The 18,906-nt window shown below is 47.7% G+C and overlaps 1 protein-coding gene across 1 annotated transcript in view; it reads right to left on the bottom strand.

Annotated features, from left to right (window-relative positions):
* Positions 1-17,356: 17,356 nt before the first annotated feature.
* ZC3HC1 (zinc finger C3HC-type containing 1) overlaps positions 17,357-18,906 on the bottom strand; it is a 34,862-nt gene continuing 33,312 nt past the window's right edge. The window contains exon 10 of the mRNA XM_003813485.3: positions 17,357-17,803. Within this exon, the coding sequence (XP_003813533.2) occupies positions 17,735-17,803 (69 nt within the window). The 3' untranslated portion in view covers positions 17,357-17,734. The remainder of the gene's footprint in view (positions 17,804-18,906) is intronic.

Below are 18,906 nucleotides of genomic sequence, written 5' to 3' on the forward strand. Positions count from 1 at the left end.
TTTTTGAGACGGAGTCTCGCTCTGTGGCCCAGGCTGGAGTGCAGTGGCACAATCTCGGCTCACTGCAAGCTCCGCTTCCCGGGTTCACGCCATTCTCTCGCCTCAGCCTCCTGAGTAGCTGGGACTACAGGCGCCTGCCACCACCCCTGGCTAATTTTTTGTATTTTTAGTAGAGACGGGGTTTCACTGCGTTAGCCAGGATGGTTTCAATCTCCTGACCTTTTGATCCGCCCGCCTCGGCCTCCCAAAGTACTGGGATTACAGGTGTGAGCCACCGCAACCTAAAAATACAAAATATAATTTTTGTATTTTTAGTAGAGATGGGGTTTCACCATGTTGGCCAGGCTGGTCTCCAACTCTGGACCTCAGGTGATCCACCCACCTTGGCCTCCCAAAGTGCTAGGATTACAGGCCTGAGCCACCACGCCCGGCCCCATTTGAAACTCTTGACTCTCCCTCAGGTATGCTCTTTCTCATATCTTCCTCCTCTCTGTGAACTGGCACCCAGTCACCCTTTGGTGAACGAAGGTGAATGAATTCACCCTTTGGTGAATGAAGAGGACCATGCAGGTCCTTCGATATCCACTCTGCAAAATTCCAGCCCTGAAGCCAGGTGAGGGCTGCACATTTATCTCTGCCCACAGGGTAAATACAGTAGATATAAGTATCATATCAATAGATATGATGCTGTATGTCCCTTACCTGCCAATGCTGGGGAGTGTGTAAACAAGCCAACCCCTGGCTAGGCGCGGTGGCTCATGCCTGTAATCCTAGCACTTTGGGAGGCTGAGGCAGATGGATCACTTGAGCTCAGGAGTTCGAGACCAGCCTGGGCAACAAGGTGAAATGCCGTCTCTACTAAAATACAAAAAATTAGCCAGGTGTGGTGGCGTGTGCCTGTAATCCCAGCTACTCGGGAGGCTGAGACAAGAGAATCGCCTGAACCCAGGAGGCAGAGGTTGCAGTGAGCCGAGATCATGCCATTGCACTCCAACCTGCGTGACAGAGCGAGACTCCATCTCAAAACAAAAACAAAAACAAAAACAAGCCTATCCCAGTCATTTTGGGAAGTAAGAAAGGGGCATGGGTGTTGGACAGCTGATAAACTGTACTAGAAATCTAAGGGAAATGCCTGATCACCAGTAACTCCCTCTCTGAAGTACTTACCCACAACTCATATCCATCCCCAACAAAAACAACAATTAAGAATAATAGGCTGGGCACGGTGGCTCATGCCTGTAATCCCAGTACTTTGGGAGGCCGAGGTGGGCGGATCACCTTAGGTCAAGAGTTTGAGACCAGCCTGGCCAGCATGGTAAAACCCCATCTCTACTAAAAATACAAAAATTAGCCAGGCGTGGTGGCGCATGCCTGTAATCTCAGCTACTTAGGAGGCTGAGACAGGAGAATCACTTGAACCCATGAGGCAGATTTTGCAGTGAGCTGAGATAGCACCATTGCACTCCAGCCTGGGTGACAGAGCGAGACTCCGTCTCAAAAAAAAAAAAGAGGCCTCCCTGGTGGAGGTTGCAGTGAGCCAAGATCACACCACTGTACTTCAGCCTGGGTGACAAGAGCAAGACTCTGTCTCAAAATAATAATAATAATAATAATAGGCTTCCCCAAAAAGTTAGTTTGTAGACCACCAACTATATGTATCAAATGCAAACATGGTAGAAAGAGAGCTGACCTATAGCCAGGAGAGCTGGATTTGAGTCCTAGCTCTGCCACTCACTGGCTGTGTGACTTTGGGCAAGTCTTTCCTCATCTGTAAAACAACAGCATTCATCCAGCATTTTACCTCACTTAAGTCTCAAAATAGTCTGATGAAGGGAACAGTATAATTAACATCTGAGATTCATAGACATGGAAACAGATGCCGGGAGGCAAAATGACTTGCTTAACGCAACAAAGCTAATAATAGAGGCAGAACTGGAACTAAGCTTCAGATTCTGTGACTTCAAATCTCATGCTGCCTCCCCACCTCACCCCTAATAATTCACCACGTATGTGCAGCTGGGCAGGTTGCTCACCATACAAACAGTCCTTGCTCTGCTAGATAGATTTCATATGGACCAGAAGTAGCTTTGACTGTGTGCTGTATCTCAATTTCATTAACAATTTTTTTTTCCTGTCACCCAGATTGGAGTGCAGTGGCACAATCATAGCTCACTGCAGTCTCAATCTCAGGGGTCAAGTGATCCTCCTGCCTCAGCCTCCCAAGTAGCTGGGACTACAGACACCTGTCACCACACCTGGCTAATATTTTTATTTATATTTATTTATTTATTTATTTATTTATTTATTGAGATGGAGTCTTGCTCTGTCTCCCTGGCTAGAGTGCAATGGCGCGATCTCCGCTCACTGCAACCTCCGCCTCCCAGGTTCAAGTGATTCTCCTGCCTCAGCCTCCTGAGTAGCTGGGGTTACAGGTGCGTGCCACTATGCCCAGCTAATTTTTGTATTTTTAGTAGAGGCGGGGTTTCACCATGTTGGCCAGGCTGGTCTCGAACTCCTGATCTCAGGTGATCTGCCCACCTCTGCCTCACGAAGTACTGGGATTACAGGTGTCAGCCACCGCACCCGGCCAATTTTTTAATTTTTTATTTTTAGTAGAAATGAGATCTCGCTATGTTGCCCAGACTAATCTTGAACTCCTGAGCTCAAGTGATTCTCCTGCTTTGGTCTCCCAAAGTGCTGGGATTACAAATATGAGCCACCGTGCCCAGCCTAAAACAAATTTTCTTTCTTTCTTTCTTTCTTTTTTTGAGACGGAGTCTCGCTCTGTAGCCCAGGCTGGAGTGCAGTGGCAAGATCTCGGCTCGCTGCAAACTCCACCTCCCGGGTTCACACCACTCTCCTGCCTCCGCCTCCCGAATAGCTGGGACTACAGGCGCCCGCCACCACGACCAGCTAATTTTTTGTATTTTTATTAGAGACGGGGTTTCACCCTGTTAGCCAGGATAGTCTCGGTCTCCTGACCTTGTGATCCACCCACCTCGGCCTCCCAAAGCGCTAGGATTACAGGCGTGAGCCACCGTGCCCAGCCAACAAATTTTTAAATGTATAAATAAAGCCTTATTTATTTTTATTTTTGAGACAGAGTCTCACTCTCTTGCCCAGGCTGCAGTGCAGTGCAGTGGCACAATCTTGGCTCACTGCAACCTCCACCTCCCAGGTTCAAGCCGTTCTCCTGCCTCAGCCTCCCATGTAGCTGGGATTATAGGTGCCTGCTACCATGCCCGGCTAATTTTTGTATTTTTAGTAGAGACGGGGTTTTGCCATGTTGGCCAGGCTGGTCTCAAACTCCTGACCTCAGGTGATCTGCCCGCCTTGGCCTCCCAAAGTGCTGGGATTACAGGCGTGAGCCTCCGTGCCTGGCCAAAGCCTTATGTTTTACAAGATACTTTTCAAACTATCTTTTTCTGCCAGGCGTGGTGGTACGTGCTTGCGGTCCTATAGTCCCAGCTACTCAGGAGGCTGAAGCAGGAGGATCACTTGAGCCCAGGAGTTCGAGGCAGCAGTGAGCTATGATTGCACCAGTGCACTCCAGCCTGAGCACCAGAGTAAGACCCTGTCTCCAGAAAAACAAAACCCTCCAAAGCAAACAAAAAATCCCCCCTCTACCTTTTTATTTAATTACTGGTTGTTGAGTTGTAATAGTGTTAATGCAATCAACAAAAAGTAAACTATAGCAGAAAGAGTGCAGAGCCCTGAGTTGGATAGACCTGGGTTAGAGACCTTACTTGGTTTACTGACTCTGCAGTTCAAAATTTTCTCATCTGCAAAAGAAAGTTGAGAATAATGTCTGTTGACCTAATTCTGTAGAGGTATCATAGGATCAAATGAGACAACGCTTTTGTATAGGTTTTGTGAATTATAAAGCTCCAAACAAGGTTAGTTATCCTTATTTTAATTAAAAAAAAAAAAAAAAACAAGGGGGCTGGGCGCAGTAGCTCATGCCTGTAATCCCAGCACTCTGGGAGGCCGAGGCAGGCAGATCACCTGAGGTCAGGAGTTCGAGACCAGCCTTCCGAACATAGTGAAATCCCACCTCTATTAAAAATATAAAACTAGGCTGGGTGCAGTGGCTCACGCCTGTAATCCCACCACTTCGGGAGGCCGAGGCAGGCGAATCACCTGAGGTTGGGAGTTCGAGACCAGTCTGACCAACGTGGAGAAACCCCGTCTCTACTAAAAATACAAAAATTAGCCGGGCGTGGTGGTGCATGCCTGTAATCCCAGCTATTAAGGAGGCTGAGGCAGGAGAATCACTTGAACCTGGGAGGCAGAGGTTGCAGTGAGCTGAGATCATGCCATTACACTCCAGCCTGGGCGACAAGAGTGAAACTCCGTCTCAAAAAAAAACAACAAAAAAACAAAATTATCAAGGTATGGGGGTGCACGCCTGTAATCCCAGCTACTCGGGAGGCTGAGGCAGGAGAATCACTTGAACTCGGAAAGCGGAGGCTGTGCAGTGAGCCAAGATCACGCCACCGCACCCCAGCCTGGGCGACAAGCTTGTAGTCTTTGGACAAGGCTTTTATCTTTTTTGAAACTCTGTCTCAAACAAGACATAAAAAAACCCCAAGGGTTTCCATGTCAGTTCTCTCTTTTTGCTCTCCCATGTTGAGAACAAATGAGATGGAGAAGAGCTATAGAAGTGTATGTTATGTGAAAATGTGCTTTTTTTTTTTTTTTTTTTTTGAGACATGGTCTCTGTCACCCAGGCTGGAGTGCAGTGGCTAATTTTTAAATTTTTTATGGAGATGGGGTCTCACTATGTTGCTCAGGTTGGTCTTGAACTACACTGAAGTGATCCTCCTGCCTTGGCCTCCCAAAGTATTGGGATTACCGGTGTGAGCCACGGCACCTGGCCCAAAATTTTCCTAATGCTATCAACGTCAGGCCACATGTTTGCTGGGGCACACAGTCCTGCTCTTTGTTTCTTAGCCTAAGCATAGCTCTAAATTTACTCTTTCCAATCTCCAGCTGCTTTCCCCTTCCACTGCCTATGCTGGTCTGCCTTCTTCTCATCAAGAGGAGGCCAGTCATGTCTTCCGGATCCCTTTCAAAGTAGGTTCTTCAAGGGACCAGAATGGAAGCCCTCGTCCCCAGGCCAAGGTTGCAAGGCAAAGTTAGCTCCGCCTCCAGACTCCTACATTGATGATAAACATGTATTTGTTCATTTAGGTAACAAATATTTCCTGAGCATGTTCTCTGTGCCAGGCACCTGCTGAGTGCAGGGCTGCCATCACAGGAAGGTCATGTGGTGGAGAGGAAAGGAGCGGTTGAGAAGTTCCAATGAGTGTCTGTTTTTTTTTTTTTTTTTTTTGATATGGAGTCTCGCTCTGTTGCCAGGCTGGAGTGCAGTGGTGTGATCTCGGCTCACTGCAACCTCCACCTCCTGAGTTCAAGTGATTCTCCTGCCTCAGCCTCCCGAGTAGCTGGGACTACAGGCGCATGCCACCATGCCCAGCTAAATTTTTTTTGTATTTTTAGTAGAGATGGGGTTTCACCAAGGATGGCTGACCAGGAAGGTGTCCCCTCCCCTGTAGATCCTTGGCCTCCATTCAGTCCCCGGGGTTTGGGGGTAAGGGTCGGAAGCTAACCTGACTGTTCACAACTGGTTTGGAGACTTGGACGGTGCACTGCAGCTTTGGGGCGCACTGATGAGGTCGGGCACTGAATTGGGGAGGGGGTTATCATCCCCACACAGACAAGGAACTCAGCTTCTTGGGGCACCCAGACACATAGCAGCTTTGGCTCCCTCAAGTGACTTTGAGGTAGGTGAGGTCAGCTAGTAGGAGCCAAAGCCAGAGACAGAGAACCGGATGTAAGGTGACGATGGTGACTGTCCATGACAGATTGGCTTTTGGACACAGGTGAAGATCTGGGGACCCTGGGTGGCACTAAATTCCCTCTCCGGCAGTCAAGGGGGCAAGCATCAGGCTTCTTTCTCAAAGCCTTGTCTCTGTTGCCTCGGATGCGGTGACCTGTCCTGCACAGTCTGCAGGCTCTGCTGCTCACTTCCGGCTCAGAGATGGGGCACAGCTGGAGTCTAAACCTCCTGATCCTCAGGTGGCAGGCCAGGCGGGCCACAGGACTGCAGAAGGCAAGATGGCAGCAGCTGAGAGAAAGGACTTCCTCTGCCTGTCACCACCCGATGGCCCTCTTGCTTCCAACCCACAGCCTAGGTGCCTGGCAGCCTGATTCTCAGGGCATTCTTCTGTGGTCCTTGGCTCTCCATGCTGCCTCTGTCTTCTGCTCTTACCCTGTTCTTGACTCAGGTGCCAGCCACCTTTCCCACCTGGAGGAGCACCCCCCCATGCCCAAACCAAGTTATACCTCATGTGGGGGGTGTGAGAGAGAGTTTCAAACTTCTTCCAAAGGTTCTTTGACATGTTCTGAACGTCTTAATGTTGTTCTGAACATTAGATACTTGTTAATACCCCACTGGACAGATAAAGAGACTGAACGCCGGGTGCGGTGGCTCATGCCTGTAATCCCAGCACTTTGGGAGGGTGAGGTGGGCGGATCGTTGAGCACAGGAGTTTGAGACCAGCCTGGGCAACATGGTGAGACCTTGTCTCTACAAAAAAAAAAAAAAAAAAAAAAAAGATAAAGAGACTGAAATGGAAACTGACTTGCCCAAGGTCAGTTACCAGGGTGGGGCACCCAGATAGCCAGGCTCCCTATTCCAGCTCGGGCCTCCCCAACGCCAGGTCACCACCTCGTGCTGAGCACTGAGCACACATAGCTTGCATATCCCAAGTCCCCTAGGACAGTCTTCTTTTTTTTTTTTGAGACAGAATCTCACTCTGTTGCTTAGGCTGGAGTGCAGTGGTACGATTTCGCCTCACTGCAGCCTCCGCCTCCCAGGTTCAGGCGATTCTCCTGCCTCAGCCTCCCAAGCAGCTGGGATTACAGATGCATGCCACCATGCCTGGCTAATTTTTGTATTTTTAGTAGAGACGGGGTTTCACTCTGTTGGCCAGGCTGGTCTTGAACTCCTGACCTCAAGTGATCTACCTGCCTTGGCCTCCCAGGATTACAGGTGTGAGCCACCACGCCCGGTCAGTACTGTTTTATGACGGCTCTTTAGTACTCCTTGGAGGAACAGAGCCACCTTCTTAGGCCTGTGGGATCACTACCTTAAAACACTGCTTCCTGTGCCTCCTGTCCCCACCCATGGGCATCCCCTTCTGGCCTTCTTGGGTGCCCTTGCCAACTGTGCCACAAATGGTCCCTCCAGTAGAAAGCCCCTCAAGGGCCAGAAGGGGCAGGGCACTTTCATTCTCATTTTTTGTACCTTTTAAAAAAGTATTTTCTCTCTCTTTTTTTTTTTTTTTTTTTGAGATGGAGTCTCGCCTTGTCGCCCAGGCTGGAGTGCAGTGGCACAATCTCGGCTCACTACAACCTCTGCCTCCCGGGTTCAAGCGATTCTTCTGCCTCAGCCTCCCAAGTAGCTGGGATTACAGGCACACGCCACCATGCCCAGCTAATTTTTGTATTTTTAGTAGAAACGGGGTTTCACTATGTTGGCCAGGCTGGTCTCAAACTCTTGACCTCATGTGGCCTACCCACCCTGGCCCCCCAGAGTGCTAGGATTACAGGCATGAGCCACTGCACCCGGCCTGAAAAAGTATTTTCTAATTTTATTAGTATTTTAAAACTTGGTACTGTGAAACATAGCACCTATTTTGTTCCTCATTTCACTTTGGAAAACCCCCAGGTTGAGTTAGTGGGAGTTGAGCCCAGTCACTGTTGACTGGCTACATGGGCCTGGGCAGTGCTGAGACTTGGCAAGAGAGCCCAGGGCCCCCTGAGGACCAGTGGGGCACAGAGAGTGGCTACGGGTGTGGCATGGGATGGAGGAGAGGGGGAAGCTGCTGCCCGGTCCATCTCTCATTCGTGGAGCTTATTTTCCAAACACTCTAAGGCCTCAGTTCACATTCTGTTCCCCACAGAGGAGGCTCTGCGTCTCTGAACTGTTGTCAGGCCCCACCAGGCTCTTCACTGTTTGGAGCCAGATCTACGGAGCCAAACTGCCTTGACCTGCTTTCTGAGGAGGGGACAGGCAGAAAGAGCCAGCCCTAGCCAGATTCAGCCCGCAGAAGGTGTTCCAGACTCCAAGCAGCCTGCTGGCCTAGCTCCAGGCCCAGGTGGCTGCAGACTCCACAATGGGTGACTCAGGTAAGCTGTGCTGGACAAACAAGCCAGTATTCTCAGCCCAGCAGGGTGATGCCTGTCATAAGCTTTCCTGTCGTCATTGTACCACCATTTCCTGAGGGTGGCCTTGCCAGGCCCGGAGCCAGGGTCCATGGAGACTGGCAGGAATGTGGTTATCTTGGTTTATGTCTTGTTGCCAAGGTGCTTCCCGATGCTTCTAAAGCTGGGCTTGGCGCTGATCCACCAGCACCTGTGCTGTCTGATGGTGGCATGGAGGCCGCTGGGCTGAAAGAGCCCTACTGAGACCACAGACAATCTGGGGAGGAGATACTGGTATGTGTCTTTCTCATGATCCCAACACCTATAGTTTTGGTGCTCCCTTCCTTCAGGAGTCCCAAAAGACCAGGCAAGCTGGAGACACTTGGCCAGAGAGGCGACTGGGCTTAAACAACCAGCTTAAACAAACAGCTACTATTTCGCGAGCACTTCTCATGTGCCAGGCACTGCTCTAAGCACTTCACATATGCCAATGAATTCTCAAAACATTCCTGTGACACAGCTACTAGTATTATCCCTATTTTACAGATGAGGAAGCTGAGGCTGAGTCATAGGCTCAGAAACACACAGCTGGTGACCAGTGAATCCAGGATCTGAACCCAGGCTATGGAACCTAGAGCCTGCTAGATCCACCTGCCAAGCTACCTGACCGAGAGCTGGTGGGTTTTTTTTTGTCCCCCTTTATTTTTCTTTTTTATAAACAAGGTGTCTTGCTCTGCCACCCAGACTGGAGTGCAGTGGTGCAATTATAGCTCACTGCAGTCTCGAACTCCTGGGCTCAAGCGATCCTCCCACTTCAGCCTCCCTAGTATAATGGGACTATAGGCACGTGCCACCACTTCTGGCTAGTGAGCTGGTGCTCCTAACTCTCACAGGGTACTGCCTCTCTTCTGCTCTGTCATGATGACTGTAGTGCAAGAAGGGGACTCAGCAAGAAGCCTCAGGATTCTAGGCGTGGCTCAGCCACAACCTGCTGTGTGATCTTGGCCTTCACTCCCCACTCTGGCCTTCAGAGTCCTCAGGGATTAGACCAAGTAGTCTACAACTCTGCTTCCAGTTCTGTGGCTCTGACTCACGTGGAAACAGCAGTGGGGAAAGGCCCTATCCCTTAGCCCCACCGGAAGTGTCTACTGCTGATTACCAAGGACAGCCTCACGGGCTTTTGAGAAGGGCAGGGATCAACTCCTGACCTGGTGACACTGATGGAGCAAAGCTGCTTCCCCACTCCACACCTCAGTTTCCCCACTCCTTCCAGTGGAGATAATGACCTCTGTGTGCTCAGTGCTACCGTGAGTCAGGGTTAATTAGCATTAGTCATAGACTTGGGAATCCTCACAAGAAAAGCGTCATCTGGTGGGTCTCGGCTGTGCCCTGGCTGTGATGAGACACCACTCATGCCCCTGTGAGTGTGTCATCATGCTTCATTAGTGGCTTGCCTAACTTTGCAGGTCGGCCCTGGGGTGGCCCAGCCCTGAGTGTGGGTGCTGAGATCAGCCAAAGGATGACACCTGGGGAGGGCTGCATGTGTCCCAGGGTGGCTGCCAATGGCTCACAGTCCCCTGGATTTCCCTTTCGGTTGACTTCCCATTCAATCGGGTTCTTGTCATTGCTACTCGAGCCACTATTCCTGGATGCAAGGCCCCAACTCTGACCTTAAATTTAGAGGTTTTTTTTTCCTTCTCTGTCTCCTCAATAAATACCCATTCTCATTTCTGTCTCTCTGCTGACTGTTTCAATGCTTTCAGTTTCTTTCTGTTTCCATCACCGCACTTGGTAGAGCTTAAGTGGGGTTAGGGGAGAGACCCTGTAACAAAATAAGGACAAAGTAAGAATGATGATGTCTTGTGTTGGCAAGGCCAGCTAGGTAAGCCAGATGTGGAACACGGGGGACATCTAGTGGCCTTAGTGGGTACTGCTAGCATTCTTGCCTGGCACCGAGGTCACATTCTTGAACTTTTTTTTTTTTTTTTTTTTTTTCTGAGACAGGGTCTTGCGCTATCTCCCAGGCTGGAGGGCAGTGGTGTGATCACAGCTCACGGCAGCCTTGACTTCCCAGGCTTAAGGGATCCTCGCACCTCAGCCTCCTGAGTAGCTGGGACTACAGGTGCACGCCACCACACCTGGCTTTTTTTTTTTTTTTTTTTTTGGTAGAGACGGGGTTTCCCGATGTTGTCTACTCTGGTCTTGAACTCCTGGGCTCAAACAATCTGCCTGCCTTGGCCTCCCAAAGTGCTGGGATTACAGGCATAAGCCATCACGCCTGGCCTCATACCTGAACTTGATTCTCAAGTCGGCTACAGTGACTTGCCCCAGCTCTTGGAGACTTGGGAGATGGCACGATCCTTAGGAGGGGAGATTTTCTTATCACTTAATAGCTGATAAATTGCATTTCCCTTGACATCTGGTTTCTCTGGATCTACAGAAGAAAGGTCTCAGGCTGGGCGCGGTGGCTCACGCCTGTAATCCCAGCACTTTGGGAGGCTGAGTCGGGTGGATCCTTGAAGTCAGGAGTTCAAGACCAGCCTGGCCAACATGGTGAAACCCCATCTCTACTGAAAACACAAAAATTAGCTGGGCGGTAGTGGCATATGCCTGTAATCCCAGCTACTCAGGAGGCTGAGGGAGGAGAATTGCTTGAGCCCGGGAGGTGGAGGTTGCAGTGAGCCGAGATCCCACCACTGCACTCCAGCCTGGGCGACAGAGACCCTCCCTGTCTCAAAAATAAAAAAAGGAAAAAAAATCAGTCCAGCATGGTGGTGGGCACCTGTAGTTCCAGCTACTACGGAGTCTGAGGCAGAATCACTTGAACCCAGGAGGCAGAGGTTGCAGTGAGCTGAGACTGCAGTATTGCACTCCAGCCTGGGCAACAGAGCAAGATTGTCTCAAAACAAAAACAAAAACAAACAACCCAAGTAACAATGGAATTAAACATCGCCATGCATGTATAACTATGTCCTTGGTTAAAGGCAGGCAGTGGGGTCTGCCTTGGAGGCTGATGGGCTGAGTTTGAATCCCGGCCCTCATTTACTGGGCTGTGTGACCCTGAACAAAGTAATTAACTTATGCTTTTGTTTCCTCATTTGTAAAAATGGAACAGTAATTATACCTTCCTCATAGGACTGCTATGAGGCTTAAATAAGATAAAATGCTTAGACCAGTGCTTGGCAAACAATCTGTAATTACAAGTGATAGCTATTTGCAGCAGTAGTAAAATCAAGTTTCAGAGGTTCTCCTGCTCAAGACTGATTCCCCACATTTCAGTAGGAGGTAGACTCCAGCTGCAGTCTTGGTTTTGCTATCACTTTTTTTTTGAGACGCAGTCTCCTTCTGTCACCCAGGCTGGAGTGCAGTGGCGCAATCTCAGCTCACTGGAACCTCCGCCTCCCGGGTTCAAGTGATTCTCCTGCCTCAGCTTCCCAAATAGCTGGGACTCCAGGCACCCATCACCACGCTCGGCTAATTTTTGTATTTTTAGTAGAGATGAGGTTTCACCACGTTGGCCAGGCTGGTCTTGAACTCCTGACCTCAAGTGATCCACACACCTCAGCCTCCCAAAGTGCTGGGACTGTAGGTGTGAGGCACTGCACCTGGCCTTGGTATCACTTCTGATTGGCTCAAAACCCATTGTGCCATCAAGTTATTCTTGTGTGCCTTTCCTTCTGCTCCATTGGTTCTAGTTAGGTTGGACAAGACTGGCTAAGAAATGGACACAGAGGCTAAAAAGGATTTTCTTGTCTCTGTGATCCTGGCTTCCCCGTGAGAACTATGAAGGCCTTGGAGGTGAATCTTGAGTCCCTTCTAGGCTTCACATTTTCTGTTCCTACTACCATCCCTTTGAGGGCTGTTACTGACACACTATAGGAAACAATTTTCCTCCATATCTGCTTACTGGGATATCAATAGGTGGCTAATAGAAAGTGAGTACAGAAAGCTGAAGAGTATGTTATTATAATGATCTGACTTGTTGGATAATCTCTGGATAAGTGACCAAATCTCCATGACCTACCTGTCCTACACAGAGGCCTTTGTATGTTCCTGTTTCCCTCTCTTCCTAATTGGCTTCAGCTATACAACAGTCAGTTCAACTAGAGAGGCACTGTGGCAAGAAAAACAATAACCACCACAGCTGTAGCCAAGGAGCAACGAGATAAAAGAGAGTATGGGATATAGATAGAATGAATGGTCTCTAATTAAAGGGTTTAAATGCAGCATTCACTTCTGAGGGCATGGGCCAACTGACCAAGATGGCAGCTGTATAAAGCCAAAGAAAACCTAGAATAGAAATAAAACTAAACATAGAAAGGAAAACTGAGGAGAAGGAAGTGTTTGTACCTTTGTCGATGGTCAAGCTGTGCATGCAGCTGTTTTTATTGCTAAGATGGAATAGGATGGAAGGGATTCAGAAGTGGCTCTCAGGCACCCACAACCAGAAGAAGAGTATAAGTGAGGAAAGCCCCAAAGAGAATGCTCCACCTGTTAAGTCTATTAAAGTTGGCTGAAATCAAAAAGGAGCCAGGAGAAAGACTCTCTTCTGGGCACTAGTATCCCGTGAGTGGCTGCAAGATATTCCTTTCTACTGTGAGAGGGAGATCTCAACTTTGAGCTTGGGAAAGAAAACCATAGACTCACAGTGCTTGGAAGATATTCCCAGCTGTATCGTAATGGAAAGAACAGAAGCTGGGAAAGATGGATTTCAGTGTGGCTCTGCCTCATTCTAGCTATATGACAGCTAGTTATTAGATGTCTTTGAGCTTCAGTCTTCTCGGTAAAAACAAAATCTACTTGGATGGGGAATGCAACCTTTGTTAAAACACAGAATCCTAGAGGATTTGGTGGAGAAAATTAGTGAAAGGAGAATCTGAAGGTTGGGGGGACTGTAATAATGGGGTATGAATAATCTGGAATGGCAAGGGCTCTTCAAAATGCCACCACCTGTCCTGATCACTGAGACCAAGTACTGCAAAAGAAGGTGCTGGCCTGAGAGGTCAGGAGGAAGGCGCTGAAGTTCTATTTACCAGCAGGAGACAACACAGAAATCACATAGGATCCTCATAAGCTACCTAATGTGGCTAACACAGGTGGAAAAATTCCTTAGAATGACGACTTTTAATGCTACCTTTGTGGATAGTCAAGTAGCAAAAATGAAATTTCAGGCAATTATCTTCTTTAAAGGGATCTAACAAAAGGAAAAAAAAATTCAGGCTGGGCGCAGTGACTCACGCCTGTAATCCCAGCACTTTGGGAGGCTGAGACAGGCAGATCACTTGAGGTCGGGAGTTTGAGACCAGCCTGGCCAACATGGCGAAACCCTGTCTCTACTAAAAATACAAAAATTAGCCGGGCATGGTGGTGCGTGCCTGTAATCCCTGCTACTCGGGAGGCTGAGGCAGGAGAATCACTTGAACCCGGGAGGCAGAGGTTGTAGTGAGCCAAGATCACACCACTGCACTCCAGCCTGGGCAACAGAACAACACTCTGTCTCAAAAAAAAAAAAAAAAAAAAAATTCAAATAAAGAATCAAATCAGGAAGACTGGGTTCCTAGAAAGGCCAAACTAAAAATGTTTACATGAGCAAACCACAAGACGAATGAATAAGGGCCTGGGGTTAAAAGGATGTCCTAGGGTGTGGAAGAGAACAGATGCTTTGGGAAAGGAAGCTCATGTGCTCAGTCCTATCTGAGAACACCCCATTACGCTACTAAGCTGGAATGAGTATATTTGAAAGCATACTCACGCCAGCTCAGTAGCGTATTCTCCAGAAACGCTGACATGTAGACTTGAACTCATGCTGTTAAAGAGGATGGCATTAAGATCTCTTGTGAGAAGACAACAAGGTTGAGAGCTTTACTCTACATGGCTCTATAGATCCTAAGCTTTTTTTTTTTTTTTTTTTTTTTAAAAGACAGGGTCCTCTGTGTCACCTAGGCTAGTCTTGGACTCCTGGGCTCAAGCAATCCTCCCAAATAGCTGGAACTACAGGTGTGTGCCACCACTCCTAGCTGATTTTAAGCATTTGAAACAATGATCTTTGATTTCTTCAACACATTGAATCCTCCTCTCCTGAACTCCATTTCTAGACAGATATTTTCATATGTAACTGAACTCAATAAAAAGTGAGTAAAAGTAAAAAACTATTATCATCCTGAGGGGTTCTCTATCTTGGTTAGGCCTCAACCTCAAGGTCATCTTTAATTCTTCCCCTCTTCCTCATGCCCAAAACCAATCATGAAGTCATTGCTGAGATTTCTATCAAATTATGCCCCATTGCAACTGCCATGACCACTGCCCTCACACTTCCCTTAAATCCTTCTTGTCTTCCCTAAGCCAGGCTATTCAGAGACACCGGAATTATCTTCCTAAGCACAAATGTCTTTTTTTTTTTTTTTTTTCTGAGACAGAGTCTTGCTCTGTCACCCAAGCTAGAGTGCAGTGGCGTGACCTCAGCTCACTACAACCTTCATCTCCCAGGTTCAAGTGATTCTCCTGCCTCAGCCTCCCGAGTAGCTGGGATTATAGGCATGTGCCACCACACCCAGCTAACTTTTGTATTTTTAGTAGAGACGGGCTTTCACCATGTTGGCCAGACTGGTCTCAAACTCCTGACCTCAAGTGATCTGCCCGCCTCGGCCTCCCAAAGTGCTGGGATTACAGGCATGAGCCACCATGCCCAGCCCAAAATATTCTTTAAGAGTTTCTCTTTCCCTAGAGAATCAAGTCCAAACTCCTTAGTATAACATACAAGACTCTAATCTGGCCCAACTTCCATTTTCTTTTCCTTTCTTTTCTACTCAACAGAGTTCTAGCCACAGCAGAATACCTGCTCTTCCTGGAACATATCCTACATGCTGCTCATTTGCTTACAATGCTCCCTCAGTCTCGGATGTGCATATTTTTAACCGAGGGTCTATCACGTGTCAGGCACTGTTTTGAGTGTTGAGATTAAAACCAGGACAAAGTCCCTGTTCTCATGGAGCCTACATCTCCCACTCAGCTCCAAGGACCAGCTCAAATCTACACCTTCCTCAAAGTTCTTCCCAACGACACATGACCATTCACTTCTTCCTTTTTTATACCTCTCCTAGACTAGAGCATTTAGCAGTTTGTCCCGTGCAACATTTATATACCAGTGTGTCTTCTGGCCTGGCCTATATACTTCTTAGAGGTAGAAACTAGGTAGTCATTCATCTACAGGGGCTAGCACAGTGCCTCACACATGACAGAGAATGTTTCTTGAATTACACAAAGTCTATCTCAATCTGCTTCAATTTATATTTTTATTTACATATTTATTTTTGAGACAGGGTCTCACTCTGTTGCCCAGGCTGGAGTGAGTGCAGTGATCTTAGCTCACTGCAGTCTGCCTTTCTGGGCTCAAGAGATCCTCCCAGCTCAGCCTCCTGAGTAGCTGAGACTACAGGCAAAAGCCACCATACCTCACTAATTTTTTTCTATTTTTCGTAAGACAGGATTTCTCCTTGTTGCCCAGGCTGGTCTTGAACTCCTAGACTTGAGTGATCCTCCTGCCTCAGCCTCCCAAAGTGTTGGGATTGTAGGCATGAGGCATCATGCCTGGCCTCTGCTTCCATTTATGATTTTATTTTTAAATTTATTATTATTATTATTTTTGAGATGGAGTCTCGCTCTGTTGCCCAGGCTGGAGTGCAGTGGCCGATCTCAGCTCACTGTAAGCTCCGCCTCCCGGGTTCGCGCCATTCTCCTGCGCTCAGTAGCTGGAACTACAGGCGCCCGCCACCACGCCCAGCTAGTTTTTTGTATTTTTAATAGAGATGGTGTTTCACTGTGTTAGCCAGGATGGTCTCGATCTCCTCACCTCGTGATCCACCAGCCTCGGCCTCCCAAAGTGCTGGGATTACAGGCGTGAGCCACTGTGCCTGGCCATTTTATTTTTATTTTTTGACCTGGACTCTTGCTCTGACGCCAAGGCTAGAGTGTAATGGCGGCAATCTCAGCTCACTGCAGCCTCTGCCCCCCGGGTTCCAGCGATTCTCCTGCTTCTGCCTCCAGAGCAGCTGGGATTACAGGTGCACGCCGCCACACACGGCTAACTTTTGTATTTTTAGTAGAGACAGGGTTTCACCATGTTGGCCAGGCTGATCTTGAACTCCTGACCTCAGGTGATCCGCCCACCTTGGCCTCCCAAAGTGCTGGGATTACAGGCGTGAGCCACCACGCCCGGTCAGATTATTAATTTTTGTTGGGTGTAATATGTTGGAGAAAAGTTATATATATATAAAAATATACATAAATAAATATATATATATATATAATGAGACGGAGTCTTGCTCTGTCACCCAGGCTGAAGTGCAGCAGACGATCTCGGCTCACTGTAGCTTCCATCTCCTGGGTTCAAACGATTCTCCTGTCTCAGCCTCTCCAGTAGCTGGGACACCAGGCACCCGTCACCATGCCCGGCTAATTTTTGTATTTTTAGTAGAGATAGGGTTTCACCATGTTGGCCAGGTTGGTCTTGAACTCTTGACCTCAAGTGATCTGCCCACCTTGGCCTCCCAAAGTGCTGGGATTACAGGTGTGAGCTACCACACCTGGCCTAGGTTCTATTTTTTAGAGATTAAACTATGAGTAAAATATTATGTGTTATTTTCTTTAAAATACTTCAGTACAAAAGTATAAAACAAAACAATCTCAGTGACTAAAAACATGGCATATCAGAGAATAATCACTTTCTAGCCTTTGCTAGGTCATGGTTACTTTATCAGTGGGCAGTTCAGGGTCAACCTTCTCTACCACAAAAACTGATGATCCCCCAAAAGCAATGACTCTTGGGGAAGCCCAAATGCGGGAGTCATGCATTCAATGGCACATGGAGAGGGGTCTCTTCCGAAGTGCCTTCCTCCCCATTACATTGTTTTATTCTGTTATTATCAAAGCAAGGAGAAAATTATCAGTTTACCATTCACTATAACACACCAGGAAATTTCCTGGTGGCATAATGAAAATCATCTTGCTTTTGGTTTAGGAAAGATTATACCTCCTTGACTGGAATCACAAATTTTAGGCTTTGCAGCCAATCTGAAAATCAAAAGTTGAAAGTTCCACTGAAGTTTCTCCGGCCCACAAGGCAAGGGGGAAAACAGTTCTCCAACAATGAGAATCTTAGCAAATATTTTATTAATACACACTGTCATAGTCCTAGGATAGAAGAGTCCTCAGAACACTGCTCCACATTGAAGATGCTGAAATGGGTGGTCAGGTCCTTAGTCTTCCTTCTAGTCTGTTAACCCCACACTCCTTTAACAGAACCATGCTTGCTGCCCTTACCCTGTCCACATCCCTGAAAGGAAACAGGTCTCCCTCAGCCAGATGCAGATAGTTGACACTCACTGCCTTTGCTATGGCAGGGGGCTCCTTATGATTAACCCAGAACAGGAAAAACTTAGTGTCAGCTGACCGAAAGGAACTCAGCCTTAATTTTTCAAAAAGTCACTCTCATTCCAGCTATCTCCAGGAAGGCGCTGGAGTATCTTCAGCATGAGCACAGAGATTCCCACTGCCGAAATATTCGGAATACTTTCCTTGATTTCTCAGAGAGACTCTGTAGGTAGAAAAGCTTATTATTAGTGATTACATTCTTTTATAGAGACAAAGGATAGATCATTTGTCCCACAATGATCTGGATATGTCTAGGACTAAGTAAAAATTCATTTTGTAGTATGCTATACATAATGTATACCTAAAGTCAGACTAAAGATCGAGGGGCCGACGTTCTACTGTCAGACTCCTGTTAACACACTCTGAGCCTCTAAGACACGGCTCATATCCTCCCTTCAGGCATCTGTATCTGTCCTCATCTTTGTACTTGAGGATGACACTTCTGACTTGCCGTTAGTGCAGCACATGTTTTGCACTGGTTTTTCTTTTTTTTTTGAGACGGAGTCTCACTCTGTCACCCAGGCTGGAGTGCAGTGGCGCAATCTCGGCTCACTGCAAGCTCTGCCTCCCGGGTTCACGCCATTCTCCTGCCTCAGCCTCCCCAGTGACTGGGACTACAGGCACCCGCCAACACGCCAGGCTAATTTTTTGTATTTTTAGTAGAGATGGGGGTCTTACCGTGTTAGCCAGGATGGTCTTGATCTCCTGACCTCGTGATCCGCCTGCCTCGGCCTCCCAAAGTGCTGGGATTACAGGCGTGAGCCACCACGCCCGGCCTGCACTGGTTTTTCATTCATGATGCTGAATTGGCCCTAGTTCATTATTTATTGTGAATAAGTACTTATACTTAATGTGATGCCTAGCTGAGGTTAACAGTATAAACCAAGGACAACTAATAAAAACAGAGTTGAATGACCCCTGTGAGTTTAAGCTCTGGCCTTGGTCTTCACCGCTTTTATGTTTTAGCCGGCAGTGCTAATAATAGGAAGAATCTCAGTGCCATCTGATCATGCCAATGAAGTACTCTGAGATTCTGAGAAATGGTGGTAAAGGGAGACAAAGTAATTCATTAGGAGACAAAAGCTCTTGGTGAATCAGAACACTTGGTTCTGTCTGCCTTTGAGAGTCACAATGAAGAGCAAATATTCCACGCAGAAAGGGTCTCAGTGAGAGTACAAAGAATGTCTAGCAAGATGATCCACAGTTACCTCCAGTTTCTCATATGACGCTTTCACAGGTTTGTTTTTTTTTTTTTTTTTTGAGACA

The sequence above is a fragment of the Pan paniscus genome, chromosome 6 (assembly GCF_029289425.2).
Source record: "Pan paniscus chromosome 6, NHGRI_mPanPan1-v2.0_pri, whole genome shotgun sequence".
NCBI lineage: Eukaryota > Metazoa > Chordata > Mammalia > Primates > Hominidae > Pan > Pan paniscus.